Genomic DNA, 13,248 nt, shown 5'->3' with positions numbered 1-13,248 from the left:
GACACAGTTCTAAAAGTTCATTTTAATGGCAGAGAAATGGCAAAAAAGAAAACAGGAAAAATCTCTCTAGACATGTATAGAAAAGGCCCAGCAGGAGGCCCTTATACTACGTAATGAGGGCAAATCCCTCCTCCAAACCCAAATTCCGACCACACCCTGTCTAATGGGTGGTGTTCTTAGCTTTGTTTGTTTGAGCCCTTTGGTCCCTTTTGTCACAAAAGGAAAAACAATGGATGGTAGACGTCGGACATTCACCTTGGTTTGTCAAAAAATTTAGTGTTATTTTTTAAGAAAACAAAACTCATTTTTCTAATACATCCTCTTAGGTTTGACTAATTTCCGAGATTTTATAATTTGTTCTTGGAGTTGTATTCTCTCAGACAATTTTTGAAACACAAAAAAAACAAAGCATAGGCGACGCCTCAAAAGTTGCCATGGAGGCTCTACGGCTACTGCCAAGCCTGTCGACCAACGGTTTCAGTTTCAGATCGTCAATTCCTGTAATGGCTTGCTTTGTGTACGTGAATCAAGTCATCGATTACTTGTTGTATCATAAAGATAGTATACGGATCATCGTTATTTCACGTATTAAATCCCATTACAGGAGAGTATATGCCTCTTCCGGATTGTGAAAGCCAAAGGGCTTTCAAGAGGTATCATGGGGACTTTGGTTTTTGCCCCAAGATCAACCAGTTTAAGGCTGTTAGAGTATTCTACTTGTCGCATTATGGAAATGATCAAAGGGCTGGTCTGCATGGCATGGTTGGTATACCCAACTGGGACTGTAACTTGGAGAATTAGTAAGGCAGCCAGGGAAGTTTTCGATACTCATAGGTATGATTCAGCATTTATCAATGGATCCCTTCATTGGTTTGCGAAGAGTGATCTTGGAAATCTAACGTGCACTTCAATTTTGAAACCGAGCAGTTTGGATCATTCTCGTTGCCTCCTCCTGATGCTGGTTGGTGTGGTTTGCAGCTCATAGCCAGATGCTGCAGGCTTTAAAGGATATTAAAATAATTATTAATACTTTTTGAATGATTAGGATTTTTTAGGCGGTTTAAAGTCTATTATAAATATATATTATATAATTTTATTTTAATATATTGAAAAACAAAAACCTTTAAACTCATCACTTATTCATATGAATATAAATACATTGCTGCGACGTTTTAAATCTTGTGTTTTTTCTAGTTTCTTTTCTAATGTAATATTCATAGATAATTGCTATATGTTTTTTTTTCACAACACTGGTAAATATAGACTCCATTTCTTGCTGTTATAGATTTCCTTCGAATAGGAAGACTTATTCTGTTCATCTTAAAGTGATTGTCGGTAACCATATGGAAAATTGTAAAAGCTTAAGCCGATGGCACAATGACCAATTTGGCAGGGATCCTACGTGGAGCGTTCTGTAAATGCCTCCATTCTGGCTAGACAACATAACTTCTTTGACATGCCATGTCTAGAAACAGGATCTTATAGGTGGTCAAGTTTTGTTGACATGGTTCCTTGCAATCTATGAGAGGCTGTATCCCATACAGTGATATATTGGAAATTTTGACAGCCTCAACACTACAGATTGATATTGGTGGGCCAACTATGTTGTCTACATCCCCTTACATGATCTGTTTCTATCCAGCTACGTGCTGCAAAGGCACTCTTGATGTCTTTGAAAAGTTGATAGCAACTAGAGATGGATTATTATCCTTAGAATGAAAAGAACGACAGAATTGCAGCCTTAAATTATGTTGTGTGATAATAAATAGGCAAACGCGCACACAAGTGAAAGGATCAAGCAGTTCCAGTAGTCAGTAGTCACACATATCAGGAAGGCAAGTGTGAGGACGAATAGGATTTGCGAATTTCGGTCTGCTGTAGTCTCTAGATTTATCAATCTTGAGTCTCCCAGTGCACTCAAGAGCCTTTTCCAGAAATTATATATTGAAAGTGGTTCCAGTTTATCAAAACATTTAGTAAAATCCATGTCCATGCTTTCTTATACGGGAATTCGTTTCCTTGTTCATCTGCTTTTACCTATTGTTGTACTTTTGTATGTATTTCTGATGTATCAAGCATGATCTAGCTGCATTTTATGATGTGATTCTATATAATCTAAGAATGACTGTTCATGTGCTGACAGAATATCTATCATTAGTCTGAAACTGTATTTCCACGAACGACTGTTTACAGCAAAATGTGAACAGATTGGATGGCGAATTTGCGCTTAGATTGAGTTAATGATTAATCTAAAGTATCTGCTCTTTGATTTCAAGACAAGTCTTGTGCTCCTGCAGTTTCGTTTCCTCATTCCTTCAGTTCTCAGAACTGTTCTTCGATTGGTATGATCACATTTTCTACTTCAACTTCCCAGTTTCTCTTCCAAAACATTCTGGCATAAAGAAAACAATTGTTTTTAGGAAATAAATTGTTGATTTTTCATCCATAAAGTGGATAGCCTGGATTGATTATAATTTTCATCGTATAAAGAAAAATCTTATGATGATCCATCTTCATCGACAAAGAGTTTCATTTAAAGATTCAAAGACTCAGAAGTTTGTTCCATTTCACTTCCCTTCTGTACATAGTTTGATTCTGAACCCAGAAACTTCTCGCCTTGCGGGGAAAAATATTAGGTCCAAAAAGAATCAATTTCAATACAAGTAAGTACTCCACCTGGTTAACTCATTTACACTTGAAACAAGCTCGAGTAGCTCTGGTATATACCTTTCCTATGATATATCGTATGTAACTAAGTTAGTAGATATGATGGTGAGGGGAAATATACAATGCCCGATTTCAGAAAACCTATTCCCAGCTGCAACAAATCATTCCCTGCGGTCAAATAGATGGTGAAACAGTAACCTTTAGTCTACATTTAAGTACTCTCATCTCTAGCTAAGCACATATATGGCCACGGGTTGCGAAATGACGATTCTAATCAATCTATACCCTTCAAGCGTCTTCTGCAAATACTCTGAAGATGAAATCCCGAAAGCGTTTTGAGTATTGCTTTGGATCAACAGCAGAGATTGAAGTTGGATCATACTGCATGGACTTGTATGCGTGCTCGAGCTTTTTGCTTATATCATAGTCTTGTAGAATGTCTATGATACCGAAAAATAGGACGACTTCATATGACACCCCAGTTGGTTCCCCAATTAGCTGAGCTTCACCATCTCTTCTCCTGGCTGTCTTTTCAACCCTTGCCGGCATGTTTATACCTAATTTAATGGAAGCCCACCTGCACAAAACATTCAGAATGAATGAGATAAGCCAATTATGGTGTTTGGATTCAAGATTACATTAAGCGCAAAGAAAGTGTACTAATCAAACAATCTGGTATCACTTGGCGGTTGGGACTCTGCAAGACGTTAACAGTAAAGACAGAACTTTAGCTCAATGCTTAAGATTTATTTTACCGAGTGGGATCGATGAAAAGCTTATCCAAATCCACTCTGGAAAGGCGTGGAGCTCCCGATTCAGTTTCATCTCCCATTCCTAAAGACACAGAGAAGATACAGTTTCATTCATTAGGCAAACATTTGTACTAAAATTAGAATTAGCAGTGAATTTACATATGAAAAGAAATACCTGTAGGACTGTGAAGTCCGGTGGGAGTTCTAAGTCCATTGGGAGTCCGAACTCCAGTAGGAGTGCGAATTCCAGTGGGAGTCCGAACTCCAGAAGTACGAGGGGGTGTGAGGGATTCCTTGTATGAAGCTTCTCGAAAGTGTAGACCAACCAAAAGACTGTAGTCCATTATTCTCTCCTGTTCAAGGAAGTCACAATCTCTGTCCACTTGCCTGCATGAAGGGACACTTCAGGATACTGATATAAACAATAAAAAAAAGTTGAATGGTTCACACAAAGCTATTGTGATCAGAAAATTATAGGATAAAAACAGAATTTGAACTAAGATAAGAGACGTCATTTCACCTGCAAAACTCTTGGAACCAAGATTTCTGCAACCGAAATATGTAATTGAGATCAAGGTCCTTGAGGGTTGTTGTTGGATCAATTTCTGACTCAGGTTTAGAAGTCATGCGACCGTGGGACGAGCCTTTTAAGTCAAAGCGCCGATGAATAGAAAATTCAGAACAAAACAGATTCCCCATAATGACAAATCGGACCTGTCCCAAATGAAGATTGATTTCATCAAAGATTCAGGAGTTGGACAAATGTTTCTACCAAAAATTGGAGTTTTATGCCCTTCACATTACCTTCTTCTGATTCGGCCCTGTTAATTTTACGCAATGAAGACCATAAAATTTGGTTACTAGAGTGTTCTCAAAAGACCGAACATGATTATAGTAGGCTGGCAGCATCCTCAAGAAGACCTGCAAGTACATTAGCCAGAGAAGGCAAAGCATAAGAATCCTTGTGTTATAGAATCACGCAGAATAACTTAGAAAATGGAGGATTCATTCTGAAATTGTAGACAAAACGTGATACGATGGTGAACTACTTGAAGCCCGTATCGCATTATAGTAGTGGTTGTTTTTCAAAGTGTTTTTTGCTTGTAAATACATTAAAATAATATTTTTTTCAATTTAAAAAAAATTATTTTTGATATCAACATATTAAAATAACCTAAAAATACTAAAAAAATAATTTGAAACAAGAAAAAACATTCAATTTTTTTAAAAAACGCTTTTACACCACAAAAACAAAACAGCGCCCAATCATGAATGCCAAATTCATGATACACCATAAAGTTGTTGCAAAGATTGCAAATTATCGTAGAACTTAATCATGGAAGTGGAAATTAAAGCTTATATATCTCAAGTTCAAAAGGAAAACAAAGTGAAGAACGATGACACTAACTTTTACTTCTGCCTTCTTTATTGTCTTTATCATGTAGCGATCATCATTTGTCAGGTAAAAAAAGCTTCCACTTTTTCCCGGGGATGAGAGTTCCCTAAGTGCATCATTCCCACATATCGATAACATGTAATCAGCTGCATCCACATTGAACAATTTCCTAAGAGTCCTGAAAATAGGATCATCAGCAACTGTCAGCCCTTATTTATACCAACTGAAGAGAGAATGATGATGCTAAGAGATAAGCGTGCCAGGCTAGGGCAGTCAGCTATCCAATGAAATGTTCCATGAATCACAAATATACACATGCAGGATTAAATTGAAATCATTTTTCAGGTCTAATTAACCCTGGCTAAAAGGTGTGTTTGGCATGGCGCTTGTGTAAAAAGAACATGACCTGAAAACTACAGGGCAATAATCCTTCCATTTGAACTCAGAAGACTGGTGAGGTGGGGTGTGCTTGGATCCCTCTGATGGAAATTTAGTCCAAACTTTTTCTTTGGGATCAAATGCCGACGACTTCAGATCAAGAGATATAGCTGGAGCAGGCCGTCCCACCGAATGTCTGCCCAATCACAAATGTTTTATCAGGATATAGGATGATCTATTGATTGCCACCAACTGGGAGTTGGGAGCATATCTAAAAATCAAGATTATGTAAAACATGACAAATGCCATCACACACACACATTGAGAGGCAGAATAGAGCAGGAAAAGAGCGTTTATGGAAACTTTGCAACAGAACAATTTGCTAGTACAGATTAGCTATCAAGAATACAAAATTTGTGAAGCGCTAAACTATATGCCAAGCAAAATTTGATATTGAATACATTACCAACAGAAGAAAAAGGCATTAGTTTTGGCATATATAGAAGAACGCGTTTGGACTCGAAAAGGCATCATACCAAATTGTTACAGCCAATGCTTGATAGAGCAGAGCAATAAGATGGAAAAGAGGAAACAAAGAAGCATTTACCAAATCCCAAGTACCTTATTCCCAACTGCAGATTGAGCATGAGTTCATAATTCTTATGCCCTTTTGATATTGTTTCCCCTTGCTTCTTCACAGGCTGTGTTCTCCATTTAGATATTTTTGGATCCAATTCTTCAACTTGGAGATTTCCAAACCCTTCGTCTACATCCCTCAAATCCCCATCAACCCCACCACTATAAACATCACAGCCATCCAATGAAGCCACGCTGTAGTTACTCAGCCTCCCATCCACTGATATCCTCCTGAGCCTTCCTTCACCACCATTTCCTTTCACTGGATTAGCATTCCCTTGATCAAGAACCCCAGACCAATTCAACATTTTTTGCGATGGAAAAATTGACATCTTTTCACAAGTAGAAATCTTGCAATCGTTCAAATCCAAAAACACCTCCTGGGGATCCCAATCCAAACTCCCTGACGCAGACCCAGATGGATAATAAGTCCCATTTTGCTCATTAGGATCTTTACTCCAAAAACCCACATAAAAATTTCCGTCTGACCATCTAAAACTCCCATTTCCTTTAGGCAGTCCATCTTGCCAAAACCCATCATACCTATTCCCATTGCTCCAAATCATAGTTCCATTACCATTCATCAACCCACTCTTCCATTGACCAATATAACGATTCGAAGTATTCCATTGGTACCTTCCATGTCCATCTTGTGAACCTCTTCTCCAATCACCATCATAACAATCACCATTTGCATAACTCTGTGTACCTTGTCCATGTCTCAAATTCATAACCCAGTAACCTCTATAAGCATCACCTGAAGAACCTGTAAAGGTCCCCCTACCATCCATATAACCCCCCTTGAAATCACCCTCGTAGGTAGCACCAGAAAACCAACCAAATTTACCCTTTCCCATTGTTTTACCTTTATACCATTCACCAAGATACATGCAACCATCTGTCCAAAGATATTTTCCATGTCCATGAGGGAGGTTGTCAAGCCATAGGCCTGTGTAGAAATCACCATTACAAAGGGCCTTTTCTGCATGGTATACAGGTTCTTTACAAGGAGGATCATCATCATCTACATGAGCTACTGCTGCTGACATCATGGTGAGAAAGACACTGTTGTTTTTCTTCTTCTTTGTTGCTTGCGATTTCCTAAGTTTTGCTTCCCATGCCTTTATTATGCCAATGTTCTCTATGCTCATTTCTCTCTTTCTACCTACCTACAGAGACTCATTCTTTGTTCTCTCTCCTCCCTTCTCCATCTCTCATTGTCGTTGTTTCGTACTAGTTTTCAAGAACAACATCTGCATTTTTGCAGCAAACCAAGAAAAGGGGAGACTTGGAAGGGAACCATCAAGACAAAGACAAAGACAACAAGCTGTATCTGTTTTGTTTTGTTTGTTTCTTGAGATTGTTTACGTGTTGTGTGTCCTATTTTGCTGTGATGGTTTGGTGAAATGGGCTGTTTCTAGTTTTTTGAAAAGAACAATGTTTAGTAGAGTTTTGCTGTTAGATTGAAGGGGAGAGCAAAAGGAGAAGTTGGTGATCAATGCTTGCCTTTAATTTGTTCCTTCCACTTTCTTTCTTTTTGGGATTTTTCCTTCCCCCTTTTTTCTTTCCCTTGTTTGGGTAAAGATTCAACAAGAACAGGTTTCGATGATGCCGGGTTTGTCTCCTAAAAGAGCTAACATACCAAACAATTGGAGGTGAGAGAGGAATGATGGTGGGTGATGTAGTTAAATTCCATTTATAGTATTAGTTTCATAATTATCATCTTTTATCTCACATTTTCAATGTAATGATTCTACAATTCTATTTCTATCCTTACATTTCTATCCAATTTCTTTAGTGTTACACCATGCTATTTTTGGAATTTAATTTGTTTTTTAATCATCTTTCAATTGTCCCCATTTACTTGTTGTAACTTATATATTTTTTATAATTGCCTTGGGAAACTATTTGGTTTAATTTAATCAACCTGTGACTACACTTTTTTTAAGAAAAATACATTTGCTTTGTCTTTTATTTTTTTAATAAAAATTGGATAGAGATGGCCGGGTTGGTTTAAATCGGGTCATTTATATTATTATAAACTCTATTGAATCAATCAAGTTTTATTAAGATAATATTTTTTAATTTAACTTAAAATTTAAACTAGATGAAAATTTTAGATTTTTCAAATTAACTTATTAGATCAAGCTGATAAGCTAAGTTTAACTGAGTATAATAATTAATGGCTGAAATATTTTTTGTAGATAAATAAAATTACTAAAAGACACCTAAAGCTAAATAAAATTTAGCACCTTTACAAACTAAAATTAGTGGTAGATACTTTTACCTCGATTAAAACGACTTAGCATTGGTTATTTGATTCGCTGATTTTAGGAAGAATTGTCAAAAAAAGCAATTAAATCAATGGAAGTTTTTAGAAACAAGTGTTCGTGGGTTTGGATCCTTGAATAACGCAACTATCATATCGATTTAGAAACTTCACAAAGTGACAGCATGTTCCAAAATAAAAAAGGGTGGGAATTTAATTTATTTTTTATTTGTGATTTCTCTTTCAAGGTTAAATACAGTTATAAATTTTTGTTTGATTTTTAAAGTAGTTTTTAGTTAAAAATATATTAAAATAATTTTTTTATTTTTAAAAATTATTATTAACATCAACATATTAAAACGATATAAAATATTAAAAATATTATTTTAAAATAAAAAAATTATTATTATTTTAAAAATATTTTTAAAATGTAAAAATAAATAGGGTTTTAGTTTGTCTCTTTTTAATAGATGATCCGGTCAAATTCGATTGAGTCAGGAAATTAATCTATTAAACTAACATTAAAATTATTTTAATAAAAAAACAAGTAACCCAATAATCCTCGGGTTAATACGATAATCCAAATCCTTTTCGGATTGAATCCTAGATGTAGCAACTTTTTAAGTGAAAATGACCATGGAGGAAGAGGGGCATGGAGAGGAAAAAATCAAGTACAGGGGGGGTAAATGTGGAAGGTCGAAGAAAGAAATGGGCATGTCTGAAGATAGGTTTATAATAATAATAATAACTGGAAAAGATTAGGTGTGTCTTAATGGGCAACATTAACCATCGAACTCCGCGTCCGGTGGTCTATACAAGTAGCGCAGCAGCCTACTAGCTTTCCTTCCTTCGGACAAGGTCAAACACAAACCCTAAGTCCATAGATCAGTTCATGTCCTGATTGGAATCTAAAGGTGACACTTGTCCTTTTTGAAGACAAAAATCACTATTAATTACCTCATGATATGATGTTTCATGAGAAAAAAAGGCAGCCTCACATCGTCTACATTATTAAAAAAATCACTTATTGTTTTTTTATTATTATTCATGGTCTTGAAAAGGCTGAACTCACGTCGTCTATTTATTAAAATATCATTTTTCTTTTCTTTGCTATTTCCCATGTGAAATAAAGTAGTCCTTCCTTTCTATTTTCCTTGCTAGCCTTTGAATAACATCCGTCTATTTATTAAAATATCACTTATTGTTTTGTTTATTATTCGTGGTATAGTTTTTAGATCCGGCTTGATGGTTGGCCTGATTAAAAATCTGAATTTTAGATTTTAATCAAGTTATTAGGTTGTTTAAGTCAATTTTTTAAAAAAAAAATCAAAACGATATTATTTTAGTAAAAAATAAAATAAAAATTAACGGGTTGTAACTGAATTTTCAACCGAGTCTTGCCAAGTCACACCAAGATTTTTTTTCTTGAATTTTTTCTTCAACACAACTCAATTTTAATTTCGGGTTCCAGCCCAACCCGCAAGCTCGACATGTAACCATCTGTCCAAAGAGGTTTACGCAAGCTGACCCGGATATCCACGTTAAACTAAAAAAAAATCACTTGATCTTACAAGTGTGTGTTTGTATCTTATGAATGCATGATCAATTTCAATTCTATATATTTTGAAATAAGGTGGTGATTAATCGAATAATTCAAAATAAAATAAAATAAAATATGAAATGTTCATAAAAAAGAAATGGGACAAGCAAAGCAGGACGTGTGAAGTGTAATATTTAACATATTTTAACAATGTGATTTTATAATATTCTGTCTGTGTGTGTATCAAACAAAATAAATAAAAGTATGTAAGGACTCTAGTTGGCCAACTGAGTCATTAAATCTCGACTCACTTGCTAGTTGAACAGGTATAATACATATCTATTTTTTTCAATGAATATATTTAATGTAAGATTTGCTAGTCCCTCGTCAAATCCTGAAACAATCAGAACGGTTGGTATATTGTAAATCAAGACTTCGATACATAGTTATAAACATTTATTTGGGATTCACGTGTTTGGTTGGGTTAATTTATATTTTTTTTATTAAAATAATATTATTTAATTTTTTTAAAAAAAAACAATAAAATCATTTCATTTAGAATAACCCAATCTAAACAGTATGAAACTAGGTTTTTTTTTTTATCCGTGGATATCCAAACCAGCTTATATATATCTTAATTAATTTTTTAAAGTTTTAAAATTAATAATTATATAAATTTTTATCTTGAAATTTATAATACTAGAACTAATAATTTTTAAAAATAAATTTAAAAAATAACTAGTTAAGTTATATCATGTAATTCAATAACAAACTAGGTTTATATCCATGCTTGGGTGAGCTTGTTCGTGACGAGAGAAGTATAGCCAGGTCTCGCCAATCTATTAAAGTACAAGTCCAGGAGGTATGGAGGAATGGGCATGCAGACACGAGCTTGTGTCGTAAACATAAATGTCGGCAACTGTTATTGATGGAAATCACACAAAGCCCACCACTGCATCAAAATTATATCCCTCGTAAGTTTGATATATACCATGTTAAATGGGTGGTCTCCTGCTCAGGCAGCAGCTGTCGAAGTGATATAGCCTTTTGTCTTCTCCTAGTTAATGGGGAACATCTAATCACCACGACCGTCGTCCATGACAATAATTTTATCGCTAGCTCCCTAATATTATAGCTCTCTATCTAACGTATTCATCACTTTTCTTTCTTTTTCAAGTTTAATATAAATATTTGAGCAGCTTATATGTATCTTAATTAATTTTATAAATTTTAAAATTAATAAAAAAAACAAATTTTATAATCTCAAACTTTTATTATTCGAACATATCCATCACTTTCCTGCTCCATACACGTTGTTGTCTGTATAGCTTGGCGTAACAGTTTCAACGTTTTGTGCTCTGTGTTTGAGGAGTTTACATTTTACAAGACCGAAGACATTAACACTATAAATACTCCGAGGTAGATCGATGTTACCTTATTTTCAGCTGTCCTGTTTTTCAGTTTTTTTTTTTAATTTTTAGATCATTTTAATATTTTAGAAAACAATCAATCTTCACCAACTTCCCTGCATAGTTTTTGCTGTCTGTCTTTCAAACTTTTCACGTGCTGACCAATAATAGTATTGTAACTTTCAGAGGTACTGGTCCAACTCATGTTTCCCATAATGCCTAGGCCAGCCAATTCAGCAACATTGGTCTTCTAAGCAGTGTTTGGATTTTTCATGAGAAACTTCGTGCTGAACAACTCACAGCAGTTATTATTGAGGTAATCGGAGCACTTGAGAAATGTAATTTCAGATCATTTATATTTTTTATATTAATATATCAAAATTATTCATGGAAAAGCATCTAAAAAAAGTTAATTTAATATTTTTAGACGAAAAAAATTTAAAAAACAAATTAAACCAGGTAAATAAATATTTCATGACAGTGCTACCCTCGTAATTAAATGATATATCAATCCATTCACTCGTAATTAAACTTGGCTGGAAGAAAATGTTTCCAGCCAAGTTTCTCTCGACACCCAATTCACGGGATTCGAATTTGAAAGTATGATCAATTCTCCCAACGTCAAAGTCCAAGTCTTTAGGCTTTAGCGTAGGACGAGTGCAGAAATAGGCATGCATCTTCACTAAATTTTAGGTCAACACGGTCGTGGAACCCCTGAATAGGGGACTCGGAGAAAATGAAGAGAGTTTTGCTTGTAAAGCTATGTTATTGAAAGAATATAGCTGTTTTGACATGTTGCAAATTGCAATTCACACAAGACAGAAAATATCTGGATCATGTGAAGTGTATCAGTGCAAGTTGTTGATGTGTTTTTAGGTGGTGTAAATAGATATAAACCTTTCCATGTTTCATGGAATATAAACAAGCTATCTATATCTATGATGTTTTATCTTGTGTTTAAATAGGTTTTTTTGTGTTGATTCATATCATTGTATTAGTGTTTTTTTTTAATGCTTCTAAGTGATTATGATGTGTTTGATATCTGTCAAAAAAATCAATTCAGTCTAATAGGTTAAACTCATATTAACTTGTATTTAATTTTTATCAAATAAATGAGAATTATGATATTTAAATTCGTGACCGTTTAGTAATCAAGACTCTGATAGCATGTCAAAGAACCATATCAATCCAATAGTTTAAGTTCTAAGATTAATGTTAAATATATATAAAAAAAAATTAATATATTTTTAAGTAAAAAAAATTTATAATAGAAACATTAAACACACAAATTCGGTAATACTTTTAAAATATTGTCCGATACTATTTGTGGGGTTTCATGGAATGTTTCATAACCTCTATTGGCTAGGGTTAATTAATGGACAGACAGTATAAGTTATAGTAGTTGAAAGCTTTGTTTATACGATGAATAAATTTGTTTTTCGTGTTTTAATCTTTATTTAAATCTAAAAGTAGAAATAAAATAAACTTGAAAATAATTTCAATATTATTCTGGACTTTATTTATTTAAATTGAGTCACACATATTAATTGATGATTATTGAAGTTGATATGTGTTGATTAAATTGAAAATTTTCCCAAAGAACACTTTACCTTTCCTGCTAGATAAGTTTCTATGAATCGGCCTAGCCCACTATGAAAACCAGAGATCTGAATCTGTTACATCAAAAGCCCAGAGGCCGATGAATTTATTTTCTTGGCAAAATCATAATCCTGCTCTCCAAGAAGTCAAGCATGCAGACCTCAAAAGGGATTTGATTCATAAAGAAAACAAGCACACTCTGTCACACAACAGATCAAGACAGCAGCTCACCAAGACTGAGAAGGTGAGGCTTTCAAAGGCAAACAGAGTGAGGATTCGAGTATCACAAGGTATGGAAGCACAGTTTCTAGGAAAAAGAAGGCATGTCCTGACAAGTTAGGTTAAATACAGAAACTAGCTCACTTCTCAATACCTCAGAATCTTTAATAATAACACTGCTGCAATTTACAAGAAACAAGAAACAAACCCAGGTCCAAAAAGCCTACAAAATCCTCCACCCTACTGACTCTGATAGCCCCATTGTTTCAGACTCGAAGCAGTGAACAGGATGCACCCTTATGGATATTGAGTGGAATTGAAGAAAGAAACGTGAAGAAAAGCCTGATTCTTGGGCTAAAAGAAGATTGAAGGAACTAAATAAA

At 34.6% G+C, this 13,248-nt stretch overlaps 1 protein-coding gene across 1 annotated transcript; it reads right to left on the bottom strand.

The window, feature by feature from the left end:
- Positions 1 to 2,527: 2,527 nt before the first annotated feature.
- On the bottom strand, positions 2,528 to 7,478 carry LOC133703610 (phosphatidylinositol 4-phosphate 5-kinase 6-like). The gene is made up of 8 exons (XM_062128236.1): positions 5,815 to 7,478; positions 5,222 to 5,389; positions 4,828 to 4,993; positions 4,224 to 4,340; positions 3,940 to 4,133; positions 3,595 to 3,806; positions 3,423 to 3,501; positions 2,528 to 3,244 (listed from the first exon to the last, which is right to left on the bottom strand). The coding sequence occupies exons 1-8, from the start codon at positions 6,978 to 6,980 to the stop codon at positions 2,956 to 2,958; spliced, it is 2,391 nt and encodes a 796-aa protein (XP_061984220.1). The 5' UTR covers positions 6,981 to 7,478; the 3' UTR covers positions 2,528 to 2,955.
- Positions 7,479 to 13,248: the final 5,770 nt, after the last annotated feature.

Source organism: Populus nigra, chromosome 1, assembly GCF_951802175.1.
Source record: "Populus nigra chromosome 1, ddPopNigr1.1, whole genome shotgun sequence".
Classification (NCBI taxonomy): Eukaryota; Viridiplantae; Streptophyta; class Magnoliopsida; order Malpighiales; family Salicaceae; genus Populus; species Populus nigra.
The sequence above is the reverse complement of the archived record's forward strand: the minus strand, read 5'-3'. Positions and strand labels throughout refer to the sequence as shown.